Below are 26,403 nucleotides of genomic sequence, written 5' to 3' on the forward strand. Positions count from 1 at the left end.
CCAGAAATTGAAGTTGACTCCATAGTGACCACGATTAAATCAAATGTCAAAAACCCTGTGGTGGCAAGTGACCGGCTCTGGGTAGCAAGACTGCCATTTGCCACATTCAGTGTTCGTCGACCAACTAGCGTTAGCAGTCCAGACATCTGCCCCTGAAACTCAGCTTTTCTAGCTTAGCAGCAGGCCTTTGAATTCAACCCATACAAGTAGGACAGTGCAATTGTTGGTGTTGGAAAACCACGCCATAACGCTACTAAGAAATCATTTGGAAACGCGAGCCTTTGAAATCATGCGGTTATTACAAATGGTCCTGAATTCACACTTATTTTCTGAGGGGCAACCAGAGGAATATTTCATCTACGAATTTCAGATCAGAAGATACACACACACTCAAAATTGTGGGGGAACTCTATCCGAGGACTGTCCAGTCTCCTAGAACATGGAGACATATGGATTATTGTTACTCAGACCGGTGGGTCTCGAGTTATTGGTCTCAGTAAGGGGTACTGCCCCATATATCAAACCCTGGGATCTTAACTGCACCAAAAGCCCCTAAAATGCACTTACGGTCCATCTATTTCCCTCATGCCAGGCCCCCTCCGCCCTGGCATGAATACATGTAGACTCAGCCTTGATATTGCTAGATGCTTCTCACTACTCTGGAATCTGAGAAAAAGTACACATTCCACATCAATTGTAATGAATTAATGTGACTTGTTTAAATCGCAGGGACACCTCCTTCTCTCATTTATTCACTCATGCTTTCAGGGTCTCACATATGTGAGCAGAGGCGGTTCTCTTACAGAAGAAGATATAAAATACGGCAACACTGGGCAGGCTTTTGGCATGGGCGAGCTGGGCACTCAATAAAAGTGCATGGCCACTAGGAGGATGCAAGTCCGGATTAGAGTTTCATAACTTTAGACAAGAGAGTGCAAAAAGAAAGATAGATGGACAGAGAGAGAGACAGCCGGAATATGAGAGAGAGATGGAAATCTACAGAGAAAAATACCCTTTTTTCCCAGCCTCGTAAATAGCTGTAACCATCAGTGGGGCACCAAGTGGACCAAGGTGCTGCAATGTCTGTCCCAATGTGAGGGCAGAGGGGTGGCAGGACACCACTGCGCCTAGAGTGGCAAACATCCTCGCGGCGCTAGGTCTGTGTCGACAGAATCCTTCCTTAGCACCATCTTCTGCCTGGCATCCGTAGTCCGGGACACAACCTCTGCGGATGTGTTCACGCGTTCACTAACACTTTAGGTGACTTCCCAGGGAGGGGCAGAAACGGGAGCTACTGGGCCTCCCACCACGGCTGGCATTCCTCGAGGCCTCCTGGGCCACCGCCTTCTAGCAGCGGGAACGTCCCACAAGCTCACACCGTGCCAGGATGTGAACGCTTCAAAGGGAGGGCAAAGGAGGGAGCTGCCCTTATCTCCCACTGCCGGGCACCGGGCGGGGGAACATCACCGGGGGAGAGCGTGGAAAACCTTGCAATCTCTGCAGAAGTCTGAGAAAGGAAATTCCAACCGAAGGGAGGTTTGGCAACTCTAATCCCAAACCTCGCCCGCAGATGGGCAGAGCTGGCCCGCCTTCTAAGTCAGGGTACGGTGGGGACTCTTCCTGTCCAGGGACATACAAGGCGAGGTGTGTGCACTCCACTCTCTCCACTGAGGGAACTAGGCAGATGGGAACAGAATGTGCATTATTAGGCTTCTGCCCGGTCAGAGATCTGTTTATAGGCCTGCGAAATGGCTGTGATATGTCTGGGTCACACATGGACCAAGGCAGTGTTTTCCCATTCCAAGTCACCTTGGAGCCGTGTGTGATATATCTGAAACACACATGAACCATTCTGTTGATACAGCAAATTACATTGAATCCATGCATGTGATATGTCGGGGTCCCACCTAGACCATGTCCGTGTTACACCCGAGTCACATCGGAAACCATGTATATGGTATGCCTTGGTCCCACCTGGACCATGCCAGTGATACACCTGAGTCGCATCAGAGCCATGCATGTGATATGTCTGGGTCCCACCTGGACCATGCCAGTGATACACCTGAGTCACATCAGAGCCATGCATGTGATATGCCTGGGTCGCACCTGGACCATGCCAGTGATAGACCTGAGTCACTTCGGAGTCATGCATGTGATATGCCTGGGTCGCACCTGGACCATGCCGATGATACACCTGAGTCATGTCAGAGCCATGCATGTGATATGTCTGGGTCCCATCTGGACCATGCCTGTGGTTTGAACCACAGGTGGCTTAAGCCCGTTGTATGTGTGAGCCGTGCCCAAACCATGTCTGTGTAAAGCACAAACTGCTCTGAAGCCACACCTCCGATGTCATAGCCACCAGTGCATTATACCTGTGACACACCAGAGAAGCAGCACATGCAGACTAGCGCTATCACACTAGAGCCATGCCTGTCATAGATCTGATCCATGCTTACGGTATCTCAGAGCCGTAAGTGTTCCGTGCCTGTGATATAACGAGTACACTCTTGTGACACGCCCGAACCACACCTAGCCCGAGCCTGTGAAGTGTCTAATTCATGCCTAAGACACGCCTGTTATATGTTTGAGCCACTCCTGACCCAGGCCTATGATATATCTGATGATGCCCGAGATATGCCCAAGCCACGCCTTCGATATATATGCCATGCCTGTTAATATGTCTGAGCCACATCCAGCCTATACCTGTGACATGTCCAGACATACCTGGGGCATGGCTGTGATATGTGTGAGTCACGCCTGAACTATGCTGGCTAAACACCTGTGGATACATGCGGTGTTTGACTCTCATCTAAGCTATGCTTTTGATATATATATATGGGCCATGTCTGATATGATGTCTCTGCCATGGATTCAATCTGCCTGAGCAATGCCTTCTTTATGTCAGAGCCACATCCGAGCCATACCTGCTGTACGTCTGAGCAACATCTGGGGCAGGCCTGCCACAAAAACTGGGTCATGTCCGAGCCAAGCCTGAGCCAGGCCTCCAAAGTATAAGAGACATACATGTGGCATGTCTGCGTCTAGCCTAAACTATTACTTCAATATACCTCAGCGATGCCTTCCATATGCCTTGGTAAAGCCTGCAAAATGTCAGTCATGCCTGTTGTGACATGTCAGACCCATGCATAACAGATCTGAGAACCACACCCAAACAAACCCTGCGATACGTCTAGGCCACAGCCAGGCTATACCTGTGATAAACCTGGGCCAATCCTGGAAGTGTCTGAGCCATGTCTAGGCTACACCTACAATATGCCTGAGCCATGCCTGCGATACGCCTGAGCCGTGCCTGCAATATGGCGAGCCATGCCTGCGATACGCCTGAGCCGTGCCTGCGATAAACCTATGCGATGCCCTCCCACTTTAGGGCCTAATGCTAGGTGTCATTTTGTGTGTAATGCAGGTTTTGCAGAAGAATGGAGTGGTCGCACGCAACATAAAAAGTAAAATACCAACATATGTAATGCAAGGTTGTAGGGACTCGCTTCTATAGTCACTCCTAGATAGACACTCTTTTAAAATGTTCAATGTGGTGGGCATGTTACTGCACCCCCATATTAGTCATACAGGAGGGGCCCACCATGAGGCACATGACCAGGAGGCGGGGTAGGTTTAGGGCCAGATACACCGGTGACATCTTACCAGTGTATAACTGCGCACCCACAACAGTCTGTTGCACATTGGGGCATTATATATTCGGACGCACGCTGGACCACTGGTGCATGCCCGGCTACAGACACATGCAACACCCTGAACCACAATAATATATTGGACCACGAGATAAACCATCCTATGAAACTTGACGTTCTACAGCACCATCCTGCATCATGGCAGCTCGCCATGCACATGAGGAGTATGTGTCAGAAAGCCGATCTAAGTAGGGTGCACATTGGGCCAGTGAACCACAGGTGCATGCAGGCTCATGCACCACAAGAGCACACTGGATCACGAGGTACACCATCCAATTGTACACACTGTTCTGCAAGACCAGCGTACATCATGACATCCCACCAAGGGGAGGCTCAGACAGAGTTTACTGTTGTAGGGTGGATCTTTAGCAGTAGGAGCATGGGTGCATGCCATACTACTACTGTGGAACATTCTGTTCAACAGGATCACCCTGCATCAGGACCACTCACCATGAGCACACTGCCTACAGGCGCAGAATGCATCACAGAGTCGTGCGTACACTGGCGCATAGGTGCATGCCATAGTACGGCTGCATGCAGCACACTGCATCACAGGAGCACACAGGACCACGAGGTACACCATTCTATGGAACATTCTGTTCTAGAGGACCACCCTGCAGCAGAACCACTCACCATGAGCACACTGCACCACGAGAGCATGCCATACTAGGGCCGCATGCAGCACTCTGCACCACGACAGCACACAGGACCAGGAGGTACACCACTCTATGGGACATTCTGTTCTACATGATCACCCTGCATCAGGACCACTCACCTGAGCACACTGCCTACAGGAGCAGGCTGCATCACAGAGTTGCGTGTACACTGCAGCATAGGTGCACGCCATACTATGGCTGCATGCAGCACACTGCATCACGGGAGCACACGGGACCAGGAGGTACACCATTCTATGGAACATTTTGTTCTACAGGATCACCCTGCATCAGGACCACTCACCATGAGCACACTGCCTACAGGAGCAGGCTGCATCACAGAGTCGCATGTACACTGCAGCATAGGTGCACGCCATACTACGGCTGCATGCAGCACACTGCACCACGGGAGCACACAGGACCAGGAGGTTTACCATTCTATGGCAAATTCTGTTCTAGAGGATCACACTGCACCACAAGAGCAGACAGAACCACGACGCACCATTCTACGGGACATTCTGTTCTACATGATCACCCTGCATCAGGACCACTCACCATGAGCACACTGCCTACAGGCGCAGGCTGCATCACAGAGTCGCGTGTACACTGGAGCATAGGTGCATGCCATAGTACGGCTGCATGCAGCACACTGCATCACGGGAGCACACGGGACCAGGAGGTACACCATTCTATGGAACATTCTGTTCTACAGGCTCACCATGCATCAGGACACCTCACCATGAGCACACTGCCTACAGGAGCAGGCTGCATCATTTGCATGTACACTGCAGCATAGGTGCATGCCATACTACGGCTGCATGCAGCACAATGGACCACGAGGTACACCATACTATGGAACATTCTGTTCTAGAGGATCACCCTGCATCAGGACCACTCACCATGAGCACACTGCCTACAGGAGCAGGCTGCATCAGTCGCTAGTACACTGCAGCATAGGTGCATGCCATGGTACGGCTGCATGCAGCACTCTGCACCACTAGAGCGAACTGCACCACAAGAGCGAACTGTATCACTAGAGCGAACTGCACCACAAGAGCGTGGACCATTGTATTCCAGGAAGTCATATCTTCTTTTAAAGACATAACCACACACAACATAAAACGGAACCCATCTCCGTGATCAATGCGCTGAAGTATCAGACTAAAATAAAAATTACCCGTTGATTTGTCAATCCTTACCTCTTAGGATTTTAGACTTCCTGTAAAGCCAGTTTAATCAGAGAGAAGGTATCCGTATCTATAGGGTACAGCTGCAAACGCGCCCTTTTAAAAGAACACAGCTGCCACAAAATCCAACTGCGGCTAAAAGTGGTTCCAGGAAGACTTCAGCCTCACAACAGCTCCCAGAGTTCACATTTACTTAAAAGGAATGTTCGTCCCTTCAAGTTGAGTCCTGGCCGGAAAGATTTCTCAAGCCCTGAAGGGACAGACGACAGTCCAAATACCTGGAATTCCAGAGAGATACCTGAGCCGAGAGGGCACCTTAGCCTGACAAGCTGTGCAGCTGGGAATACAGGATAAGGGAGGCCTCGCGAGCAGCCGGTGTGTGGTGCTAAGGACTGTGAACCCCTTTACATCCGCAGGACTCTCTGGGAACCCCTTTTACCATCTATAGTCCAGGGCAACCCCATACCGCAAAACTGATACACACAGAGTCCCTTTACACAACTCTATCCCCCTGAAGCCCATATACATCAGCTGTATCCACTGGAACCAAGAACTCACAAAACATATCCCCAGAGATATCTTATCCACTATGTCTCTTAGAGCTTGGACGTCTCACACACGGACGATATCCACCTCGTTATCCCCTACATTTAATATAACCAACGGCAAAACCCGCCATGGCGGCCCAGACCGCCATATAATGGACATGGCCAAACCACAACTGGCATAACTCCGCCACCGCCAGGCAGCCTGGCGATGGCAGAGTGACATATCTGACAGGGCAGCTCTGCAAGCAGCGCTGCCTGCCAGATAACGTACCTAATTCCACCAGCCTTTGCCTGGCGGTTCACCCTGCCAGGGAAAGGCTGGCGGAATGGGTGCCTCAGGCCCCCTGCACTGCCACGCACTTAGCAAGGGCAGTGCAGGGGCCCCCGTGCACAGCCCTGTCGCGCAGGTCACTGCTCGATATACGGGCAGTGATATGCGCAATGGGTGCTTCTGCACCCGCCTCACTGCTACATTGCTGCCGGCTCCATGTGGAGCCGGCATCAATGTACAGGCCCCTGCATTCTGCTGGGTCGGCTGGGAGAAACACTGTTTTCGCGCACCGGCCCAGCGGAATAATCATTATGTGCCTGGCGGGATCTTCAACGCACTGGCGGTCTTTTATAGACCACCAGCGCTGAACTTGGCGGGTTTTCTCGCCGAGTTCATAATGAGGGCCTATATATCCTTGGGAACTTCCTGTAAACCATACGTGTCCACCTGGAGCCCATATGTATAAATGTATCCATATAGTTTCCCAATACCTATCTAAATCCACCTCACTCTCCTATTCATCTATTATAACCAACTGGAACCCTGTATACAACAATTGTGTCCGCCTCGAGACCACTTAAAAATCTTATCATGAAAATCTTAAGAGAATGTGACCACTTAATATAAGAATTTCATGAGCCTCGTCTTTGGGTACGGAAATTGAATAATAAACTTACATCATATGGATGAGAATTTCAAATTTGGTGTATTTAGTAAAATCCCTAGAATATTGATAAATTGGGAGAAAAGTAAAACTATATAAAACCAGTTGGAACGGCTAAAAACAATTGTTATAAAATGAAGTTTTTAATTTTATTATAAAATTGTTTTGCACTTTTATATTATAATAAAAGACATGTATTTTTCATGTAGTCTCTGGAACAAAAAAAATAAAATAACTTTTCTGAGAGGATCCTATACCAGGGGTATTCCTGCCATTCTTTGGGTAGATATGTGCAGGGCTATGAACGGTTGAATACATCCAAACTATTATGATGTTTTACTCCATGTTCACTACAAGTCACTATACGCTAGCCCAGTTCACCAGGACCCACCACACAGTAACCATATTTAACTGGTGCCCATATCTGCTAACAAGATTTATCAGGAGCCCCTGTACACGAACCATTGTGCCAGATATCCCTGTTAAACCAGAAGTGGAACCCCTTGTGAACAACTTTGAACAAGCTGAAAATCCATGTGGAGTCTCAATGTGTAACAGGTGTGCAGAGGGTGCTCGTAAAAACAAGATTCGAGCACTGATGAGCCCACCAGGAAACCTGCAGAATTAGTTGACAATAAGGGACCGCTTGTCATTCTGGGAAATAACAACAGTGCTTGAAGGCACAGGCAAAAAATCCATCACATACTGACCCATAGATTTTGTAGCCCCTGATTTAAAAGACAAAGGGACTGGAGGGCACCTCACTCCAATGGTGGTGTGTTCGGAGTGCCCGCACCCCAAATGTTGGAGTGTGGGAGTCTTACACCCTTGCGAGAAAGGTTAGGGACCCTAGGCCTCTCCTGCCAAAGGGAGTCCATTTGTAGAGAGGCAAAATAAACAAGAGCTCTTCAGCATACCAGGCGAGCATACCAAGTAGTGGGGCTAACAGAGCCCAAAGGTTTCAGAACCGATGCGATGAAGAGACTAAGTCCGACCAGAGGAGGGGCTGCCACAGGAGACTAGGGCAGGGTTCTGCAAAGTCGGTCCTGGAGAGCCGGGTGCATATCCCTATTTAGAATCAAGCTGTTTCAGAAATCTACATGTTTCTAAATGTGGATATGCTAAAAATCTGGCTTGGACCCGGCTCTCCAGGAACGACTTTGCAGAACCCCGGACTAGGGTGGTGTTATACTACAATACCGTGGCTTGAAGATCAACCAGCTAAAATGTACTGATCATTTGGACTACCAACATTCTGTCATCTGTCAATGTTAGTAAGATGTGTAGTTCGAATATAAAATCTATACTTTATGTGCACTTACCAGGACACTATACTGGTAGGCGATATCCTGAATAGGCTATTTTGGCAGCACATTAGTAAAAATTACCAAAGTGTGGCACGCGACTGGGTGCTTTTTAGGTTTCACCTACACGGTCTGTTGCAAGGTGTATTGTTAGATGACAGTAGGCTCAGCATCACAGTGGCGAAGGCTAGGACCTCATCTTTCTTTCACAGAAGTGCACAACTTCCCCTCCGACTCTTAACACCAGCCGTGCTCCTTCCCTCCAAGGGCTCTCCAGAGAAGGTGCTGCAGAGGAGCAAAGCAGTCCTTCCCTAGCTCTGCTCAACAAGTTTTAGATTTGACTCCAAGGGCTCCAGAGTTGTACATCATCACATTTGTTACCTCTTGTTCACAAGACAGATTTTAGCTTGTGCATCACAGAGCTTTAAAAGAGGTGAAAGGGCACGGGGGGGGGGAGTAGCTGAAAAGGGCTTGATCTGAGTAATTAGGAGCCTGGATTATAACATGGAAACTACAATCCTTTACTTTACGCAGCAAGATGCCCATTTGTCAGTTTTCTGTTATTGCATCCAGACATATCACACAACAACAAAAACAAGCCAGAACTATTGGCTTTGTGAGTGCTTGTTAGCAGTTTGATATAAATGACCGACAACAATGATTTTCTTGTAAATATTTAGAATTAGTCATTATTATGAATGGCACTATATGACCATCATTATGTGCGTACTAGAGAGACGCCAAGGATTGGATGATCATATAATCTGACAGAGGTTATGGCCCACACTGACACACACTGACTTCAGCTTCAGCTCCAGAGATCTCAGTCAAGCCTTGTCATGTACTCCCGCCCACAAACCATAATTCACCAGATACCGAAATGCCACTCCGCTCATAGGCACCATAAAAACACAGGAAAACCCAACAGATTAGCCTTTTCGAGCTGAGACCTCTTGGCTTTGCCAACACTTACTGAAGTAAATTACTTTTACAATACATAATTGTATTAATGCAAAGAAAGTTTACAAATGTTGAATTCAAAGTCTTTACTTGGGTAAAATATGCAATGTATATCAGTAAAATATTGCTCAAACAATTGGCAAAGCCAATAGGTCTCAAATGCAAGCTCTATTGGCTTTGACAATGCTTATTGTATATATATTTTTGAAGACTACTACGAGTGACACATTTCTTCGATACACAGGGTAGGTTTAGGAGTCAGCAAGGTACAGCCGAGCCGCAGCATATCCTGCAGTGCAGAGATACTCGGTGCAGCCGAAAAACATAGTGTAGGCTCCTCCTTTCGGTCTTGTTTGCATGAGCATCCTGCGGCCCCAGCCCCCGCCCCCCAAACGCTGCTCGTGCAGTCCCCTCCCCCAAACGCTGCATGAGTGGACCGAAGACTCCCACCGCAAGAGATGCACGGGATGGGTTCTCATCACACAGTGTGCTGGGGAGATGCTGTCTTCCAGTCTGGAAGCCTCTGGCAGGGAAGGTGACGGCCATGGTACCAGGGCCTGGCAAACACTGTAGATAAAGAATACATTCTAAAGGCACCAGGACAGTGACAGGTCACGAGGCGGCAGAGCCAATGACCACTCATGGTGAGTGGAGGGCAGTGCCAAAGTAAGTCACGAGGGTCTGTGCCAAGGCAAGCAAAGATGGGCTCTGGCAATTCAAACCACGCTGTGCTGTGCCAATGCATGCCATTAGAGGCTGTGCCAATGCAAGCCTCGAGGTGCTATGCCAAGGCAAGCGAAGATGGGCTCTGCCAATGCAAGCTACGCTGTGTCAATGCAAGCCATTACCGGCTGTGCCAACTGAAGCCAAAGGGTGCACTGTTAAAAAAAAAAAAACAATGAGAAGCTGTGCCAATCAATGTCACAAGATTCTGTGCCAATGAAAGCGATGAGGTACAGTGCAAAGACAAGCGAAGACAGACACTTCCAATGCAGACAGTTAAACGCTGTGCCAATGCAAGCCATGAGGTGATGTGCCAATGCAAACCATTAGAGGCTGTGGTAATGCAATCCACAGCGTGATGTGACAAAGCAAGCCTCTAGGTGATGTGCCAATACCACCCACGAGGTGATGTGTCAATGCAAGCCTAGAAGTGAGATTCCAAAGCAAACCGTTACAGGCTGTGCCAATGCAAGCCACGAGGTGCTGTGCCAATGCAAGCCACGAGGTGCTGTGCCAATAAAAACCGTTACAGGCTGTGCCAATGAAAGCCACGAGGTGCTGTGCCAATGCAAGCCACGAGGTGCTGTGCCAATACAAACCGTTACAGGCTGTGCCAATGCAAGCCACGAGGTGCTGTGCCAATACAAACCATTACAGGCTGTGCCAATGCAAGCCACGAGGTGCTGTGCCAATGCAAGCCACGAGGTGGTGTGCCAATATACAGGCTGTGCCAATACAAGCCATGAGGTGGAGTGCCGATACAAACCATGAGCTGCTGTGCCAATGCAAGCCAAGAGGTGCAGTTCCAATGCAAGGAACTCTGTGCTGTGCAAATGCAAGCCACAAGGTGCTGTGCAAATGTAAGCCTAGAAGAACTGTGCCAATCCAAGCCAAGAGGTGATGTGCCAGTGCACTTCATGAGATGCTGGGCCAATACAAGCCTTGAGGTGCTGTGCCAATGCAAGCCATGAGGTGCTGTGCCAATACAAGCCTTGAGGTGCTGTGCCAATGCAAGCCCATGGGGTAATGTGCCACCACAAATAATTAGAGGCTGTGTCAATGCAAGCCACGCTGTGATGTGCCAAAGCAAGCCACAAGGTGATGTGCCAATACAAGCCACACCGTGCTGTGCCAATGCAAGCCATTAGATGCTCTGCCAATGCATGCTACTAAGTGCTGTGATAACACAGCCAATGGGACGCTGTGCCAAGCCAAGACTGCCCAAGCCTAGGACCGCTGCCTGGGAGAGCTGGGCCATTGACTAGGCCCGAGTGGTAGAGGTTACAACAACCCAATCAACAAGGGGTTGGGCCGATGATAAGACTTTGTAGTGGCACTGCCAATTAGCAACGAGTGAGCCAACAAATTAACCAATCAAACCAATCCAGAGCCAAGGGTGTGGCTGGGCTCTAAGAACCCATGGACGAGCCGAGCCATGAAAATGTTTGCCATGTAAATCATACAATAAATACAATGTAAAGATATGTTAAAGCCTCTTGTGGAAGCATTTAGCCTTAGTACCTCACATTATATCACCACAGTAGAGGCATGTATTAAAAGTGTTAGAGTTTAAACATGAGCTTGAAACATTCAGCCTCCTTCCGTAACAACGCCATTAGTGAACAGAGGTAAGAGTGAGTTGTCATGTGCTCAATGTACGTGGCATAGATTTTTATTATATATAATCCAAAAGTACAGTCTATTAAATTGAACGCAATAGGTTTGGCATACCACACTTCCAAGACTCAATATTGCACGATGCCCTCATATGCAAGAAAAAGTATGCATAGTAAAATAAAATATTTGCCTAGAACCAAACAATTTGGTCAAGTGTGGAATCCGGGATTGATCCCAGATCTTCTGGCTTCACATTGTGCTATTAAGCTACTACATTGACATGTCTTTCTCCTGTTTTACAGCAAAGGATAATACTTTGTCTTTAATTCTTGATGCATGAGGTTTGAGCACGTGCGGCAGCCGGAAGCCACGTGATAGCTCAGCTCGTTTGGGCTCGAGGGTCCAAGAGATCCTCGAGCTGAGCCGCCGTGTATCTGTCTGGACCCTTCAGTGGCTCCCCCACCGTTCACGCCAATCGCGTATCACGAAGAGTCATGGGCTGTGCAATGCAAGCCGTGTGGTGCTGCGCCGCCGAGAGGCCTTGGAAAGGAAGGGTCAACGGCCTGTCCTGAGGAGTGAAGGGCTGTGCAATGCAAGCCGTGTGGTGCTGCGCAGCCGAGAGGCCCTGGAAAGGCAGGATCAACGTTCTGTCCTGAGGAGTGAAGGGCTGTGCAATGCATGCTGCGCAGCCGAGAGGCCCTGGAAAGGCAGGGTCAACGACCTGTCCTGAGGAGTGAAGAGCTGTGTAATGTAAGCTGCGTGGTGCTGTTCTGCCGAGAGGCCCTGAAAAGGCAGGGTCAACGGCCTGTCCTGAGGAGTCAAGGGCTGTGCAATGCATGCCGCGTGGTGCTGCGCCGCAGAGAGGCCCTGGAAAGGCAGGGTCAACGGCCTGTTCCGAGGAGTGAAGGGCTGTGCAATGCAAGCCGTGTGGTGCTGCGCCGCCGAGAGGCCTTGGAAAGGAAGGGTCAACGGCCTGTTCTGAGGAGTGAAGGGCTGTGCAATGCAAGCCGCGTGGTGCTGCGTCGCAGAGAGGCCCTGGAAAGGCAGGGTCACCGGCCTGTTCTGAGGAGTGAAGGGCTGTGCAATGCAAGCCGCGTGGTGCTGCGCCGCAGAGAGGCCCTGGAAAGGCAGGGTCAACGGCCTGTCCTGAGGAGTGAAGGGCTGTGCAATGCAAGCCGCGTGGTGCTGCGCCGCCGAGAGGCCCTGGAAAGGCAGGATCAACGGCCTGTCCTGAGGAGTGAAGGGCTGTGCAATGCAAGCCGCGTGGTGCTGCGCCGCCGAGAGGCCCTGGAAAGGCAGGATCAACGGCCTGTCCTGAGGAGTGAAGGGCTGTGCAGTGCATGCCGCGTGGTGCTGCGCCGCAGAGAGGCCCTGGAAAGGAAGGGTCAACGGCCTGTTCTGAGGAGTGAAGGGCTGTGCAATGCAAGCCGCGTGGTGCTGCGCCGCAGAGAGGCCCTGGAAAGGCAGGGTCAACGGCCTGTTCTGAGGAGTGAAGGGCTGTGCAATGCAAGCCGCGTGGTGCTGCGCCGCCGAGAGGCCCTGGAAAGGCAGGATCAACGGCCTGTCCTGAGGAGTGAAGGGCTGTGCAATGCAAGCTGCGTGGTGCTGCGCCGCCGAGAGGCCTTGGAAAGGGTCAACGGCCTGTCCTGAGGAGTGAAGGGCTGTGCAATGCAAGCCGCGTGGTGCTGCGCAGCCGAGAGGCCCTGGAAAGGCAGGGTCATCGGCCTGTTCTGAGGAGTCAAGGGCTGTGCAATGCAAGCCGTGTGGTGCTGGCCGCCGAGAGGCCTTGGAAAGGCAGGGTCAACGGCCTGTCCTGAGGAGTCAAGGGCTGTGCAATGCAACCTGCGTGGTGCTGCGCCGCAGAGAGGCCCTGGAAAAGCAGGGTCAACGGCCTGTCCTGAGGAGTGAAGGGCTGTGCAATGCAAGCCGCGTGGTGCTGCGCCGCCGAGAGGCCCTGGAAAGGCAGGGTCAACGGCCTGTCCTGAGGAGTGAAGGGCTGTGCAATGCAAGCCGCGTGGTGCTGCGCCGCCGAGAGGCCTTGGAAAGGAAGGGTCAACGGCCTGTCCTGAGGAGTGAAGGGCTGTGCAATGCATGCCGCGTGGTGCTGGCCGCAGAGAGGCCCTGGAAAAGCAGGGTCAACGGCCTGTCCTGAGGAGTGAAGGGCTGTGCAATGCATGCCGCGTGGTGCTGGCCGCAGAGAGGCCCTGGAAAAGCAGGGTCAACGGCCTGTCCTGAGGAGTGAAGGGCTGTGCAATGCATGCCGCGTGGTGCTGGCCGCCGAGAGGCCCTGGAAAAGCAGGGTCAACGGCCTGTCCTGAGGAGTGAAGGGCTGTGCAATGCAAGCCGCGTGGTGCTGCGCCGCCGAGAGGCCCTGGAAAGGCAGGGTCAACGGCCTGTTCTGAGGAGTGAAGGGCTGTGCCAATGCAAGCCGTGTGGTGCTGCGCCGCAGAGAGGCCCTGGAAAGACAGGGTCAACGGCCTGTCCTGAGGAGTGAAGGGCTGTGCAATGCAAGCCGCGTGGTGCTGCGCCGCAGAGAGGCCCTGGAAAGGCAGGGTCAACGGCCTGTCCTGAGGAGTGAAGGGCTGTGCCAATGCAAGCCGTGTGGTGCTGCGCCGCAGAGAGGCCCTGGAAAGGCAGGGTCAACGGCCTGTCCTGAGGAGTGAAGGGCTGTGCAATGCAAGCCGCGTGGTGCTGCGCCGCAGAGAGGCCCTGGAAAGGCAGGGTCAACGGCCTGTCCTGAGGAGTGAAGGGCTGTGCAATGCATGCCGCGTGGTGCTGCGCCGCAGAGAGGCCCTGGAAAGGCAGGGTCAACGGCCTGTCCTGAGGAGTGAAGGGCTGTGCAATGCAAGCCGCGTGGTGCTGCGCCGCAGAGAGGCCTTGGAAAGGAAGGGTCAACGGCCTGTCCTGAGGAGTGAAGGGCTGTGCAATGCAAGCCGTGTGGTGCTGCGCCGCCGAGAGGCCCTGGAAAGGCAGGGTCAACGGCCTGTCCTGAGGAGTGAAGGGCTGTGCAATGCAAGCCGCGTGGTGCTGCGCCGCAGAGAGGCCCTGGGGATGGGAGGCCGTGAAGGGGCCTTGTTCTCCGATAAAAGGGCTTCTTGGGAACCAGCACAAAGACAACGTGTGAGCTCTGCCCGGAGGCTGGGCACGGAGGGCACAGAGGAAGCCAAGGGCAACGCGAAGACTCAGCCATGCCCGACCGCTCTAGCAATGGGACCCTGGCATTAGCATTCAGCTCAGTTACTTCTAGGCGCCTGCACACAAAACGAGCCCGACCTCAATAAACTCCCTCAATCAAACTGAGATGTGCAGATCTCCCCGAGGGCTGCTCGTGGGCGAGAAACTTCCAGAAGACATCGGGAAACCAGACTCCCGCCAAAGAGGTTCCGAGCCGAGCACCAGGGGAGATGAGAGGCGGGCAGAGGTAAATGAATGATCTGAAGGATACAGGCGCGTTAAGGACCCAGGTGAACACAAGGACATTATTGAAAGGTGTGGGCACAGGTACCTTAAAGATCAAGGTGGCACCTTACGACAGATGAACACTGGTACATTTATGGCAGAAACGTGCACAATTACCTTAAAGGTGGAGATGCTCACAGGTACATTAATGGTAGAGATGGACACGGTACAACAATGATAGTGGTAGGCACAGGTCCGTTAATGGGGGAGATGGACAGAGGTCCAATAATGCTGGAGGTAGGCACGGGTGCATTAGTGGTGGAAATGGACAACGGTCCATTAATGCTAGAGATAGGCGTGGGTACTTTAGTGGCAGAGATGGATACAGGGACAACAATGCTAGAGGTAGACACAGGCCCATTAATGGGGGAGATGGATGGACACAGGTCAATTAATGCTAAAGGTAGGCACAGGCGCATTAAGGACAGAGATGGACACAGGTCCATTAATGCCAGAGCGTGGCACAGGTACAATAATGACGGAGATGGACACAGGTCCACAGGTAGGCACAGGTACAAGGGCAGACATTTGCACAGGTGAATTAACAATCAAGTTGGGGCATAAGTACACTATTGACAGAGCTTGGCACAGGTACAGGTACATTAAAAGGCAGAGATGGGCAAAGGTGCATTAAGGGCAGCGATGGACACAGGTGCATTAATGATCTACGGGGCACGAGTACAAGGCTGACAAAGATTTCCACAGGCACATCAATAGTAGAGCTGGACATAAATACATTAATGAGAGAGATGGACACAGGTACATTAAAGCCAGAGATAGGCAGAGGCACATTAAGGGCAGAGCTGGACACAGGTACATCAATGGCATAGATAGGCAGAGGCACATTAAGGACAGAGATGTGCACAGATTCATCAAAGGCAGAGATAGGCAGAGGCACACTAAGGGCAGAGATGGGCACAGGTGCATCAATGGTGGAGATAGGCAGAGGCACTTTAAGGGCAGAGTTGAACACAGGTACATTAATGGGAGAGCTGAACACAGGTACATTAATGGGAGAGATCGGTAGGGGCACATTAAGGGCAGAGATGGGCACAGGTGCTTCAATGGCAGAGATAGGCAGAGGCACATTAAGGGCAGGGCTGGACACAGGTACATTAATGGGAGAGATGGGCACAGGTACATCAATGGCAGGGATAAGCGGAGGCACATTAACGGCAGAGATGGGCACAGGTGCATCAATGGCAGAGATAGGCAGAGGCACATTAAGGACAGGGATAGGCACAAGTGCATCAATGGCAGAGACAGGCAGAGGCACATTAAGGGCAGGGCTGGACACAGGTACATTAATGGGAGAGCTGGACACAGGTACATTAATGGGAGAGCTGGACACAGGTACATTAATGGGAGAGATGGGCACAGGTGCATCAATGGCAGAGATAAGCTGAGGCACATTAACGGCAGAGATGGGCACAGGTGCATCAATGGCAGAGACAGGCAGAGGCACATTAAGGGCAGAGATCTGCACAGGTACATTAACGACAAAGGAATAAACCTGCCCTGGCCCCATAGTCACTGAGGGAGAGACCTGTCAGTGTGTCACCACAGCAGAGCGACCAGAGCATCAACAAGGCTGGTCCAGGCAGCAGCGTCACCAGGACAGCGACCATCCCTTGCCCCGCTGACACCAGAGGCGGGTACCAGCATCACCAAGACAGAAATTATCAGATTGCCCAAGGCAGTGTCAGCCACCTACCTGGCATTTTTAGGCCTTCCTCCACTTGAATTCCTAAATTCAAAGTGCTACACCCCCCACCCCCCACCCAGCTGCCCTGCCTCTATCCACGGCACGGTATGCCTTGCCCCACCCCCGTCTTTATTAGAACACGGGCTCAACCCCAAAAACTGCTGATCCACACCTCTCCCAACATTTTCATGATCCCAACATTGGGTCATAAGCCTCAACAACTGGATACCCCCCCAACACACACACACACACACACAAAACTAATGTCTCTCAAAAGCTAAAAGTACACAAATGACTACAAAACACCCCAACGTTTTCTTCCTGATAGCCAGCAGGGTTGTATGGCAAGTTATGCGTTCGCCACTGATAGGTTTATCTGCCGGCCCCGAGACTGAATGGCAGCAGGGCAAACATAGCTTTTCATCTTTATTTACAAACGCTTATAAACAACAGAAGTGCGGAATCAATGGCTGCTTGAAAACTTGTTTTACCATATCATTTTCTGACACCAGTGACATTCACCAGCACCCACGTTTAACTAAAAAGGGTTGCTCTGGGCCCAGATGAAGAAGAAAGCGCTGATCCCCGCTGCGGGCGAGGCTCCCCCAGGGCCCCTTTGAAGTACTCGGCAGCTCATGGCGGCTTCTTTGCCCAATTAACTCACCGGACTACTGTGAGAGCCGTGAAGGACAATGGCGGCTTTGAAGAGAAAAGTTTGGGCTCCTCGTCCTCCCTTTTTGGCGAGCCGCGGATTAGAAACGGGGCACACAGAGCATTCATAAGGACGGCTAATCCGCAGCCTCATGATTTCTCCATTAAACGCTAATTTGGAAGCCATCTTGGAACAGGTTGACCCAGTCAGATGTTTCCAGCCTCCTGAATGCTGGATTCATGACTAACAGTACATTATGGACAGTAGCACAACACAAACAGTAACACACAATACAACCATCACAAATATGCACCTCACTTCTCCCAAACTTCCACAAGAAGACTTTGTAACCAGTCAAATTAAAAATATGTACCCACAATCCAATATGAAAATCTAGCCCATCTTTACCTGAGGAGGCCACACTATCCATTGCTTAGAAAAGGCACTCATCCAGTCATTCACTTTAACATGCATCTTAAAAGTAAGCTTCTTAGCCAGCAAACATGAACAATTGTCTGGATCCAGTTTTTGTTAGGACTCCCTATAAATCTAGGCTAAAAGCATCAATGAACATGATTTTTTTTGCTGGAATATCAGCTCCTTCACCCTTACTAAACAAGCCTTCTGATATCAAATAAAAAAATAAGCATTATGTCAACGTAATAAAATGTCACATTTGACCCTCCCCTGAAGGTCTCCAACATCTATTTGATACTAATACTTTTACTTTTCTCATTCATTCTGGGTTTGGTTTATTCTAAACCCGGTTTTAATTTGAGGCATCCTTCCTGACACACTAAGCTGTACTCCTGGTATGGACTTTACTGGTCCCCTCCAAACATTGTCTGAGATGGGCTGATCCAGTTCCTCAACTCAAACACCCTGACCTTTGGAGATCCTATCTCTGGAATTCAATCCCCATAAAGAAAGTCTAGCAAAGATGTCACTGGCTTTTGAAGACCCTTTGAATACCGGGGCCATCTTGATTTCATAAGTGTTTATCCATCCCCATGTCAAGACTACTGACGTCAGGTTTCCACAAACTGATTCAGATGCTGGTCTGCACTGGGAACCTAGGAAACTTTGGAATGTTTTCCTGGACTAGCAAAGGTGGTACAATTATGCACTACTGTTATGCTATGCTATTGAGTATTTGAATACAGAAGAATTTGCCAGTTACTTGGCCTCATGGCGCTATGCACAGCCTTGAGTCTACGGTTGTCCTTCATCCAGAGGTAGTTTTCCCACTGGTGATTCTCTTCCCTACCACTTGTAGGATTGCCCAATACACGAATACCAAACAGTGGCATTACAAGCTCCCTGCATGGACAGCACAGATGAGGATAATTTTACAGATTATAATCCTTGTTAATCAACATTATTTTATTGCCCACAATGTAAAATATGCAGCAGAAGAAAAAGAGGCAAACATGGGTTCAGGAAATGAAAAGGGTTGCGAGATAGGGCTATAGACCCAGAAGAAGAGAAGCAGGGCTCAAGCAAGGGGCTTCTCTTTTGGTAGCCCCTCCAGAAAGAAATTACGCCATTGATTGCCAATAGGAATCATGATGGTATGCACATCATGTGCCACAGACAGAACACAAAAAAATAAAATAACTGGTGACTTGGTCAATTGGACCATAAAGCTACATCAGGGTTCTGGTGACATGTGCAAAGCTCTTGACTTTGCTGTGGAAGCTGATGTGCCGGAACACATAAGCGGACCAAATATAGGGTTACTTGATATGTGACTGCTGTATAACACACAGACAAAATGGACTGTGCTTTTAGGTACACAGTGCAAGTTTACGGACCCCTCTGAAAGGGCATCCTATGTGAATATTACATAATTTACTGACAAAGTAATTAAAAAATGTCTACACTTCAATTATGAAACCACAAAATGCAGATTATTTCTTATGAAGATGTCTCCACAGCACATTTCGTAAATTTTTAGAACAATAAATGCACATTTCAAGGACACCAGTGGTGATTAAGAGGGATGGGTGGTGGATCCAGTCTGCTGTTGTGGTATCTGGGTTGGGATGTCTTGAGTTAATACACCTAATTCATAAAGCAGGATTTATCCGAGCAGACATCATTGTAGACAGTTTTCATATTGTGACCATAAGTAAAACAATAAGATGGAGAAAATATTCACATAGGGGAACAGGGAGATGAACAAAAGCTCTATCCACAGAGGAGGGACACTACACAGTAGCACACAGGTACATAGTAGCTAAGCTCACCGCATATGTACATCTTAACAAAAACACCATCAAAGTCTCATAAATATCGCAACATCTGGCCATCAGTGGTTTGCTGCCATTGCTTACCTGCCCCAGGTCCAGGGTGACGTTCACCTCGTTGAATTCCAGGCCGCGCGACAGCGGTGGACTCTGCCACCAGCGCTCTGTGCCATCGATAGCGTTGGTTATCGGGTGGGCTTTATCAGTGATTGCGGCAGAGCAGATGTCACAGTATTGTCCCTGTAGAGAAGGAAAGGAGATAGAACCATCAGAAACCTCCCCATGGGTTATTGGCAATTGCTCAGTGCATCTCTTTTCCACCCTATAATCTCAGCCTTCCTGTGCTGAAAATCTCCCCTCTCAAAAAAAACTTTATATTGTCGAGCATCAAGCAGCCACCTAAGTTGGTTTCACAGTGGTGGTAAATTTGTCAGATCTGATTGATGGCTACAGATATAAGAACCTGTCTGGGAACTTTCAAAATTTTTCCTAGGAGTCCTCAGTTAATCATGAAAATTCATCCCTTCTCTTTACCCACTAAATTGTCCCATCAAGCCTCAAGCAGGGGCTTCGGTTGTTTGCCTTCAGGCAAGGAGTGTCTCCCCTATGTCTGCTTCAGGCCAGTGGTGTAGGCTTTGCATCCAAAGGGTTATATGGGTATTTCTGCAATTGCTTTGGGCCCTAAAAGTACTACCGAGACACCGTGAAATAGGTGTTCAATACCAATACACACAATAATGAAAATGAAAAACAAACTGGAATTTGTGCAGCTAGTTTTTGTGGGTAAGGAGATCTCCATAGTTGTAATGTCTGCAGGACCTTGAGTTTAGGCAGTTCCTAATGCCTTGCATCTGGAGCAGCGGGCATGCTCATCAAGGGTAGACTGTGGTGTGTGCGGGGGGCACATGTCCAGCTCACAGCCTGTGCCAGTGGGTTTAAACCATTCCCACCCCACCATGGGCGCTAGTGTCATTTTGTTGGTGTTTCTCGAAGATCACACCTCTACCTGGAAAAACTACATGATGCCCACCACAGTCCCCTAAATGTATACAGTTTGCCATATTTTTTTTAAAGCAGGCCCTCTGAAATTATGTGGCAGTGGGGGCAGACTTACGCAGCATGGCTAACTAAATTATGCAGCAGGAGTCTATAAATTGTATGGCAATAAAAGCCATTTTCTGCTATTTTGATATACAATGATGTAAAGAGGCCCCCAGTGTTGTGGACAACAAACCACATGCATTCAGCAGATCACATTCAAAAGATTATTCTGAACAATAACTGTTTTTGTTTTCTAGGGAAACAAGCAAAGAACCCTATTTTAATAACCACTGCATTTCTTGTCCCTCAAAATAAAACTGTTTCAGAGAACAAGCTATTTTAGGTTTCCTTATTTGTTCTTTTCATATACCTTGCATTTAGCAATATGATATTCTATTTTGAGTTCAAACTAAACCACTTGTACCGCTAACAAGCAAACTAATGCACAGCTTTGTACAATGCCTACCTAGAATACTCGTGTTCAGCAGAAGAAACTTTCAAACCCAAATATCAGAATTTTCAAAAGATGCTAAATGTTTGGCATTTTCTAAGTTTTTAGTGCCTTTAGGAATAGCATGCCTGATATAAAAACACGAATTAGCATTAGTGAAACAAAACACTAGCAGGACAAAGAAGAAATCATTAATTCATCGCTTTTTCAATTGTATAGTTTTTGCCAGTCCTTCAATCAAAGGTATCAACATTTGTACTGGTCGACTGGTGCAAACTTAAGGAGTTAACTTTTGCCCATTTTTGAGGTGCACTCCACACAGTCTGCACCATTTTTAAGTCGAGCCTAGGCAGCATGCATGCGCTGCTCCCCGACATGCTCTGATCTACTTCTTTGGCTTTAACCATGCCCATTACTAATTGGTTCTTCGGCCTGCCTTTCAAAATTGCTTTGGTTTGTTAGGTAAATGCTTTAGGTTTCTCCCGCCATGAGGCTGTTTTGTTACCGTCTTGGAGATGGACCCTGTCACATAGATTATTGTACGATCGGCCATATACTTAGTGTTGGCGCACTACTTTTTTCTTTTGCCTCTACGATTCGCGCTTGTGGCCGTATGTTGTTTCTTCCTCTGGTATCTCGCTGTTTCTTTGCAGTGTCTGCACCCGATAAAGGCTGCAAGCTGGAGGGGGATTCTTTTTTTATACAGCCTGAACTCGATCGGAAGATTGGATCGCTTTACCTGAGCACCAGTTACATTTTCAACCCCATTCCTAAATTCTTCCCAAGTTTAGCAGTTGAAAAATATACAAATTGGCCCCTTTAAATAGAAAAAAAAAAACACAAGGCAAACCCTCAAAGCAGCTCTCCCCGACACAGCAGGAGAGCCGATAATATTCACTGCATTTGGAAAACTCACCCATAATGCCTAGTGGGGCATTCTTTTCGTAACACATTTTTGCCCAATTCTCACCCTGTGATAGCCTATGACAATGGGCTCACCACCAAAACAATCAGCCCAACGTGCTCGTTTGTGTGGATGGGGGGGGGGGGGGCAAAATCATAACCTCTCCTAACATTCAATATCATCTTAAGCTCTCTTATGGCTGGAGCTTTTGTTTTACAGCTGTGATTAGTTTATGTCCGAAGGATCTTGTTTGTAACAATATTCTAGCAGGCCTGCTGGGCCTAAAAACGACTAACGCATTATGCCCTCTAGCGGCTGAATATATGGTTACACTACAATGCTCTCTGTCCTTCACTTTTCTTGTGGTTATGCCCTCTAGGGGCTGACTATATGGTTACATGACTATGTTTCATCCAAATGCTATTTTTATTGTGGTGCCCTCTAGGGTTTGTTCTGACCATTATAGTCTAATGCCAAGTGTATTCAGGAATGCACAAGCACATTTTATTCCTGATAAAGGTTTAATGTGATGGATGCTAAATACTAATAAGATCCCTAAGGCAAGACCTATTGGCTTTGCCAATGCTTGTTAGTAACTTTATATACATTTTTTGCTATAAGCAACATGTTTTGTCAAAAAAACGGTGTAGATTGTGCTGTATTTGTGGCAAGAAAAGCAAATATAAACTTATGTGGAAAAGGCTATGGTAACAAAGTTGTGTAATCAGTGGCCCAAATATGTTTCTTTACTTAGTGTATTGGTTGGATGCTCGAGACGCAATGTCATTTGGACATTGCTGCCCTTCTTTACCCTTGTTACAGAGGCCCCACTTACTCCACCCCTCCTGGGGCCTGTAATTAGTGGATCCCTCATTACAAGACAACAGTTTCACGTCACTTTCCATACAGCACAGGTGCTGCCAAAGGTTGACATGGTTCAATATCCCATTTAACTGGAAGTTCTCCTAGTGGCTGAGCTGAACCTTTTGAGCTGACATGAAGGGTGCTGGTGCTGGTGCAGTGCCATCTCACTGTACTGTATACTTAGTAGGTGTGGTTGCTTATCCTCCTGGCGGGCTACAGCTGTATCACTCGTTTCTACAAACTGAGAAGATTCAGGAGTTATATGTAACAGAGACTTCTGGCAAGTGATGACTTATGAAAACTTCTGGGTATACAGGATAGTGGTCAATTTCAAAACTTGCCCAACTTCCCCCATCATATTCCTGTGGACTGATACTAAAAGGTTCCTCTAAGCACATGGTGTGCTGCAAGCGGTCATCTGATGGCATATCGGTGCTGGTAGAGAGCCCTGGCCAAGGCAATTGTTGACATTTCTATTTAACTTTTCTAGAAAGAACTGAAGACGGACCTCTATGAAGTCACATCACACCTTATCAGCATCATTTGCTATTACCATCGGTGGATTCAGGGGTGTAGCTGATAGACCGACTCCGAGAGCTGGAGAGGCAGCTATGCGCAAAAGAAAACCCAACCTGGAACCGTCAATACACAAGCCATTTGCAGTACTCGGGCCTTGCACACATTGGAAAATGAAGAGTGAGGACTCGGGTGCAAAGTGCACTTTTGATCTGGGCCAATCAGGGCTCAACATACAACTTTCTAATAGCGGAAAAAACAAGAACTTCCAGAGCTTTCAAGAAGTCAGCCAGCAACTTTCCCAAAGTTCCGAAACTTCGCCCCTTTGGATTCACTTATGTGTGTGGAGTAAACTCTTGGTTGCAGTGCACGCAGTCCTTGCTATTGTGTTGCATTTCAACCACTTCCCATCTCCAGAGAGACTGCCCGAGTTTGTCAGCTACGCAACCCTAGAGGTGAGCTACCAGTGACCAATTTACAAATACTGTAAAAAAATGAATTGCGCCCAATCCATAGTCTGTTGGAAGGTGGCATGGGACGTGCCCAACCCAAATTCTGTTGGAAGGCGGCAGGGGACGTGCCCAACCCAAAGCCTGTTGGAAGGTGGCAGGGGAAACGCCCAACCCATAGCCTATTGGAAGGTGGCAGGGGGCAGTTCTTAAAGAACAGGGAGCCACTAGACTTGGAGCACATCAGTGAACTGGTGGTCTGCAGGGAAGAAGCGAACTCACAGGATGTCCTGAAAAGGATACCAGAGAGCACGTCCAGACATCACCAATGGAATGCCGCTAAACAAGGCCGAAGACGCTTAGCGCACCGCAGCAGCCATCTTTAACTCTCGACACATCCATAAATATTTGGACAGGTAGAGGCCTGTGTTTATGGGCCTGTGAAGAGGAGAGCGCATTGTTCTTCCAGGCTGTGGCCTGGATCCTCTTGTGCAGAAAGCAGTTTACGCTCCAACCGTTACATCCCCATAAACAAACATTATGTTTTATTCTACACCTGGGAAGATGGGAGGGCGTTCAGGAGGGAAGGGGCAGCCGGTGGCGGGGGGGGATGAGTACCGCCATTTCTCAGGAGCAAACAGGTACTCTAAATAGAGAGTACCTGCACTTCTGTATTTCCGTTTAAAGCGCTGCCCGGGGGTGCACAATACTTGTACACCCACCCACAGCCGCGCCTCCTCATGCCTCGCTGTGGGGAGGCGGACAGCTGATTTGAGCCAGGTGCCTTTTTACCTGAACCCTTTAAGCGAAGAGGGCCTGATGGCCTCTCCGGCTATTTCTGCACCCTCATGCCCCCAAAGAATGTACTAAGCGGTGCAGTGGGCTACATGGGTGTTTTGGGGGATGGAGGGCATGGACGTCATTTAGGGATCGCCATGGGTCGCAGCTGCGACTCCAGGTGTGTCCAGTTGTGACCCCTGGCACTGCCTTTGGGACTCCTGGCTTCAGAGGTGGCAGGAACCCAGTGACAGCTGGTCCTCAGGGTTGTCGTTTGTGGATCCACTCTCTTGGTTTTCTCTCAATTTTTTATATACACTAATAGTGAATAATGTCTTATTATTCACTATTAGTGTTATAGAAAATGGAGTACAGTTAGCTGGACTATGACCTATCCTGGCAGCTGGGGTAAGTAAAAACGAATGCGATGAAATGCATGTTGTGTGCGCTTGTGGGTGAGTGTGCATTTACGTGACAGAGAGAGAGTGTGAGTGAGAATGTGTGGTGTGTGGGTGAAATTGAAGGTCAAAAGGCAGGTGATGTCACTTCTGCTACCCCTTGCATTTTGGTGAATTGACATTCATGGGGAGAAGAGCGAGAAAACACAGAAACCAGAACCTCTCATGCATTTCGAAAGGGCTCGATGTAGGACAGGATGTGCCAGGGCAAAATTCGAGTCCACCTGTAGGGTGCCTTTGTCATCTACGGATGGGACAACCCGCAGGTCCCCTGTGGGGTAAACTAGCCTGAAGCTGAACGTATGCTTAGGGAAACCAACCTCATTTACTTTATTCGCCCATGTACCTGAAATCCCCTAACCCTTCCTATGCTGGGCTGGAGGATGCCTGGCAACAAGAGGGTCTTGATCAAGGATTCCTGGGTACAAGCAACAAAACACATTGATTGGTTGGAACTTAGGCCGAGAAAGAGCTTTGAAAATTAAAAATGAAGGGCACGCCCTGTAGAGCCTGAGCTAAGATGTGAAGTTCTAGGGAAGGTTGGTGTGACTCTGGGCAGATGCGAGAACTGGACTCCCTGGTTTGGAAAGGTCTTCTACCTTCTCTCTGGGTCTAAGATCTTTTCAGAGAGACGGCGGGTTGAGCTGTGCAGCACGGATCCTTGCAGCAGGGATCCATGGGGCTGCTGAGGGCACTTGTTCCGTCGGTGGACAATTTCCCCTGCAGCACTTTAAGTCTCTGGTCTTAGGCGAGGCCAATGGAATTATGCTGCAGGGGAGGACCAAATCATGCTGCTGGTTATCTAAATTAAGTTGCAAGAAAAGGCAATTTACGCAGCCTAATAAAGCACTTTTGGGCATTATCCGGGTAAATGTTTCTCATCATTAGAACGACTGACACCCATATGCAGAAATAAACACCAGAAAGGTGACATTACAATTTTTGCAAAGGGGCTTTAACTGCTCAGCAACACGTGTTTTTAATAACTTTTGATCCGCGTGAGCTACAATCAATTTTTGGCGAAATATGCAGGTAATTCAGCAGATTATGTGGCAAATGCAGCAAATCCATAATTATGCAAAAAAGCCTCAGAAGCAAAATCTCACATTTCCAGCGGCTCCGGTTTTAAGGCTTATACGTCACTGCACAAAAGAATTGTGCAGTCATTTAAAGTGTTGTGCCTAGAACTTGGAAAGCGCCCACGACGTGGAGCAAAATATCTGGTGTGACTTATTTTG

General features: G+C 48.9%; 1 protein-coding gene across 2 annotated transcripts in view; it reads right to left on the reverse strand.

The window, feature by feature from the left end:
- Nucleotides 1–26,403, reverse strand: part of LAMA5 (laminin subunit alpha 5) — a 467,726-nt gene that overhangs the window by 422,343 nt on the left and 18,980 nt on the right. For both annotated transcript variants that reach the window (XM_069243153.1, XM_069243152.1), the window contains exon 2: nucleotides 19,793–19,945. In XM_069243153.1, coding sequence (XP_069099254.1) covers nucleotides 19,793–19,945 — 153 coding nt within the window. The remainder of the gene's footprint in view (nucleotides 1–19,792; nucleotides 19,946–26,403) is intronic.

Source organism: Pleurodeles waltl, chromosome 7, assembly GCF_031143425.1.
Source record: "Pleurodeles waltl isolate 20211129_DDA chromosome 7, aPleWal1.hap1.20221129, whole genome shotgun sequence".
NCBI lineage: Eukaryota > Metazoa > Chordata > Amphibia > Caudata > Salamandridae > Pleurodeles > Pleurodeles waltl.